General features: G+C 47.3%; 1 protein-coding gene across 1 annotated transcript in view; it reads left to right on the top strand.

Annotated features, from left to right (window-relative positions):
* Positions 1-13: 13 nt before the first annotated feature.
* The window catches only part of COQ9 (coenzyme Q9), a gene marked incomplete at its 3' end in the record, with an annotated part of 5888 nt that continues 491 nt past the window's right edge, over positions 14-5410 (top strand). The window contains exons 1-6 of the mRNA XM_010080082.1: positions 14-107; positions 773-944; positions 1531-1666; positions 2001-2143; positions 2415-2499; positions 3678-3782. Of these exons, the coding sequence (XP_010078384.1) occupies positions 14-107; positions 773-944; positions 1531-1666; positions 2001-2143; positions 2415-2499; positions 3678-3782 (735 nt within the window). The remainder of the gene's footprint in view (positions 108-772; positions 945-1530; positions 1667-2000; positions 2144-2414; positions 2500-3677; positions 3783-5410) is intronic.

Genomic DNA, 5410 nt, shown 5'->3' with positions numbered 1-5410 from the left:
GGCCGTAGCCGTGATGCCGGTGGCTGCGGGCCACGGGCGGGCTGGGTGTCTGGAGGGGCCCAGCCTGACCCAGGGGGATGTTTGTGGGGTGAAGGAGGCTGTGCGGGGTCTGGTGTGAGGAGACCCCTGCACTGGGCCTGGCGGCCGCCAGCCCCTCATGCTGTCACAGCTCTGAAGCCACCCCACAGTGTCTGAGGGAAGCGGAGGGGTTGGGGTTGAGAGAGGGTGTTTGGTGGTGTTTTTTTTTTAACGTGTGAGCTGTGCAACCCTAGCCTGTTAAAAAACCCCAGACCTCACTGCAGGTAAATTAAAAACTCGCAGGATAGCTGTAATTGAAAGCTGCGTTGCCTTGGAGTCACGTGAGAAACACATGTTGTGACCAGCATGTTGTATCAGTGAAGGCTGCTCACTCTCCAGAGTATTACCTCTTGCCCTGAGCTTAGGGGTTGGTGCCTCCCTCTAATTCGAAGCAAAAAGGAGAGAGGGCGTGCTGCCGGGGACTGGGCGTATGCCTGTGTACCTGTTTTCCAGTGCAAGATTGCGAAACTCCTTTCTATTTGCAATATGTGCCATCTGTGCAGTTCTTTTCCTCACAGAACGTTTTCACTTTATTTTAGTCAAGTTAATGTGAGCTTGGCTGAGAGGGGTGCCTCTTGGAAGTGTAAAAAAAAGACTACAAATTTATTTTCAGCTGTGTTTACGACAACTCTCTTCTTCACCTTAATTTTCTGTGCTTCCTCAGGAGACATCTGACTCTTGGTTTCCCTTTTAGTGGTCAGGTGCCAGCTCTCCCCACCACAGCGTGCTCTGCAGGCCTCGGCGGTGCTGAGGAGAGTCTCCGACGAGCAGAAGAAGGAGCCATCAGCATCATCCTCTCAGCAGCAGTTCGATTCACATCCGACTGATCAGCAGCCTGAACAGGAACCTCAGGGCCCTATCCCCAGGTAACTCACTAGCTATTTCTAGCACTGTCCTGCCGACAGCGAGATTGGAAGGCTTTGCTTTCCTGCAACTCACATCTGAAGCTCGGGGACAACGAGATCCAGAGTTAGTGGAGCCTCAGACTACAGCAGCTGGAGAGCGGGTGGCAGTGGAAATTTCACTGTCTGCTGTGGAGACAGGATGGGACTTGCTTTCAAGAGGGAACCTCTCTGGTCTGCAAAACGCAAGCCTTCGCTCCCAGACTTTTGTGTAAATCTACACAAAATATGGACAATATGTTGTCCATATGCCTATAAACTATAAAGCCCCTGTTTGAAAAGCTTATAGTTTAACTTTTCTTTAAAGGAAGGGAAATCTGAGGCTGATTGGTCTCCACGTAGGCACCTAGATTGAGCCCTCCCTTATTTTTCTTTTCTCATGGCAAAGGTTCGTTAAGAATCCTTTTTTGGAAAGGGAAGGATTTTACAGGAGGAGGCGAGATTAGTACTATGCAGATCTCAAAGCATGCCTGCATGCAGTGGTGGCAGAGCCCAGGTTGCTGATGTTTGATGGTGACGTTCCCCTCACTGTAACAATGCCTTCTCATAGTTACACTGGCCAGGGCGGCCAGGAGTCTGAGGACTATGAGAGCGAGGAGCAGCTGCAGCATCGAATCCTCACAGCAGCGCTGGAGTTTGTGCCTGAACATGGCTGGACTGCAGAAGCCATTGCAGAGGGAGCCAAGGTATGTGGGGAGAGAAGCAACGCACCGGTCGAAAACCAGACGGAGCTGAAGTCAGGCCTGCATGCTTCCCCCACGTGCTCTTGGGCGATCCACTCTAGTCAGCAAATGTAATGCACCCCAGCTACTCCAGGATAACCCTGCCAGAGTTAAACTGGGGCAGGATGTAGAGTAGTGATCCTAAAGAGAGGAAAACATGTACAGGATGAGCTTTTCAATGCAGTGTTGCTTTGTTTGCATTCGTATAACTTTGTTCATGAAATAAATGCAACCTGTTTCCTAGGCAGATCCTGCTTAGCAGTGTCTGACCCTGTCCATGCTTCTCCCTTCTCTGCAGACCCTGGGTCTCTCTGTTGCTGCTGCAGGGATGTTTCACAGTGATGGCAGTGAACTGATCCTGCACTTTGTGTCGCAGTGCAACACCAAGCTGTCTGAACTGCTGGAGCAGGAACAAAAACGAGTGCAGTTGGGCGAAGCAGAGTAAGTACTGGGTATGACAAGACATCTTCCTTGGCAGATTTGGGGACTAGATAGACAGGGAGGCCACCTGAGAGACACATACTTTAAGTAAAAAATGGAAGTTACCCAAATAAAACCACCTTCCCAGATACAGAGTTGGACCAGAGGCATGAAGGATACATAACACTTTGTAGATCTATTGCTGAGGCAGGTGAGACATCGATCTTTCAAGTTCATAATTGAGTTTAACTTGGATGTTCTTCAGATTTGGTTTGTTTTTTTCCTTACCCAGGAAGAAGCCTACCGATCAATTCCTGAGAGATGCTGTGGAAGCCAGACTGAGGATGCTGATTCCGTATATTGAGAAATGGCCTCAGGTATAAAATGAATATCAAGGTTGTCTCTTTTTTGTGTGTGTGTATTTTAAACACCCTGTGGCCTTCAACATCATCTTTCCACTAGAGTAGTTCAAGGTTGCAAATGAAACCCTCGCTGGTTTGAAATGATTCATACCCTTCAAGAGGAGAGTACCCTTGGAAGAAGGCAGTTAAAGGTGTCCTTAGAACAACTATTTCTTGCAGTTCTGGAAAGGCAAACCTGCATCATTCACTTCACCCATCTGGGATCCCCAGGGAGAACACATGTCTCTGCCCAGTCCTATTTGCAGTGTCACCGCCAGTCAGGCTCCTTGCAGCGTTGTACTGTCCACACTGGTATCGTCTGACCCCTGGAAACACAGAACTATCGCTCAGTTGCAAGAAGCTACCCGCCTAGTGTGTGACTGACAACCCTTGGCAACCCGAGGATACATCTGTGAACTGAGAGGGCTCCGTGCCTTAAAATTCAGATTCAAGTCTCAAGCCATTCTTCCCAGGGTGGGAAGGGAATTGAATTGTGGCCACAGTAACGAGCAAAGAGTTTCCCAACCTTGTGCTGCAAAGATTACTGCGAAGTCAGCCTGTGTTTTGCAGAATTGCTGCTGAATCCAGTGTTCCTTGCAGAGAGAGAAGACAGGACTCATGTTTTTGTTCCAGATTAGCATAACTTGTCTTGTGAAGGATGTGGGTGGTTTGTGACTCTCCTGGCGTTGTGTTATTATGTTCAAAGGCTGCAGGATCACAGCAGGGCCGTTACGGTGGCCTGCTCTGCCCTCGGTGGCTGCTTTGAGTTCAAAGTCAAATTCAGAGAAATGAGAGATTTGTGTCCCTGCCCGTAGGGACACAGCACAAGTGTGAGTCAGCTCAGCTCATGCTGTGTTTCCATGCCTGCAGAGGCAGCTCAGGAGGGACAGCCCAGTGGTGTCTGAGCTGAGCAGGGAGGTTTGGGCTCCAGTACAGGCCAAGACCTGAGCTCAGCTGCCACACTGTACATTCCCCGCAAGTCCTGCCGCTTGGAAAGACTGGTGCTAGCTGAAAAGGGCTGGGAGCACTTGTTAGTGGGAACTGGAGGCAAGTCAGCAGCACCAGGGAAAAGAGAGCCAAGCATTGTTGGTCTGCTTTAACGCTGTGTCCTTCTCTCTTTGACTCTTCCATGTATCTGTGTGTTTCTTTTGCAGGCTCTGAGCATCCTGTTGCTGCCACATAACATCCCTTCCAGCCTCAACCTTCTCACCAGCATGATCGATGATATATGGCACTACGCTGGAGATCAGTCCACAGACGTAAGTCTTAGTGCTTTGCAGACCGGCTCATTCTACCCCTCAGCACTTCAGCAAAATGACAGGTTGAAGTTGCCATCGGGCCATGTCTCTTGAAATGATCCATTTGTTGAATGAGTAAAAAATTTTCAGAAGCACCCAAGGGTCCTTATAAGCTATAGGCTAATTTCCAAAGAGACTTAGGAGCCAATGGGACTAAATGCAAATTAGTGCCAATGGGATTAGTGCAAATTAAAAGGACCTACTTTCCTAGACTCTTTTAAGTGCTCTTTTTTTTTTGTGGAAGACACAGACAAAATTGTTGAGATTTTGAGACTTAAAAAGTTGATCCAGTATTCAGTGAGTGAGCAGCGTGTCTCTGTTGAAGCAGCTGTCTCACCAGCAGTAGCACTTAGAGATTTGACTTGAAAACCTTTAAAGAATCTACCTAAAAATACCAGTAGCTTATTAAAGCTTTCATCTTTCTGTCAGGAAATAAAAGAAAATTATAACCTTAATTAAAACAATTAATAAATTACTTTAATTCATATAGATGTAGGGAGAGATGGAAAAAGCTAAACGAACCATTTTTACAAACTGCTTTAATAAGCTTCTTTTATCTGAGTGTAAAAGAGAAGCTACTGCAGTGAAAAATAAATAAGATGACAAAAAAATCAAAGGAATAAACCCGAAGAGAACTGAGAGACTGTGATTGCATCAGGAACTGCAAGTCCCTTACGGTTTATGGAACTCAAATCGACATGTCCGAGTTGGTTTCTGCACTAAGCTGTTCCTAAAGGCTCCTCACTGACGCAGGGCTTAGGAGAGGTTCTAAGGTTTATTTTGTTTGTGCCTTCTGATCGCTTACGTGAGTTTTCTTGGGAAGCTGTGATGCTGAGCCCACTCCCTCTTTCCCAGTAAAGGGGTTTAATGTCACTCACAGTGGAGCCCTCTTGGCAGCACCAGGATCTAGGAGGAGTATGCCCATGCCTCACAGACCCCGTCAGGTGGGTTTTTTGGAGCAGGAGGAGTATCAACACAGAGTTTAGTCTCAGGCACATGAGAGATCCAGCTCCAAGTGGCAACATCCCTCATGTTTCTCCTCTCATCAAAGCTTGCAGGTTGTGGTGCAGACAGACAGTAGAGCTTTTGAGACAATCAAGGCCAGTGTTTTCATTTTTCTGCTGCTTCATAATTGTGAATGGAACAACCAGTATTTTTTCTAGGCAATGTCAGCAAATGAAGAGTTGTTTTTAAAAATGTTGATATATTTTGTCTGCCAGTGAGTGGTTCAAGTGCAACTGGAAAAACTGAAACGTTTGAGTTGTTTGTGGATCTTTGCATTGTGTAACCTGCTGTTGTAATGCATCCTATAGCACTGCTGCCAGCAGTGTGCTGGTGCATGTAGTGATTCAGCAGGCAGTGCTGGTATTTCAGTGACAGGATTTGGGAAAGGTGTATCTCCATGGGACAGTTCTGTCCTCTGTTCTTTCCCTTTCTTCATGCTTGTAGCTGGTGTGAACTGCAGCTCAAGTTCAGGAGTAAATAGAGATGTTTCTCATCTAATCAGATCTAGAATCAGAGCTTTGCATTGCCGGCTGGCAGTCTGTAAAGCAAAGACAAACTCTTGCACCACGCACGCCGGCTAGGGG

Source organism: Pterocles gutturalis, unplaced genomic scaffold, assembly GCF_000699245.1.
Source record: "Pterocles gutturalis isolate BGI_N339 unplaced genomic scaffold, ASM69924v1 scaffold51429, whole genome shotgun sequence".
Taxonomy (NCBI): domain Eukaryota; kingdom Metazoa; phylum Chordata; class Aves; order Pterocliformes; family Pteroclidae; genus Pterocles; species Pterocles gutturalis.
This window is presented reverse-complemented; position numbering and strand designations above follow the sequence as displayed.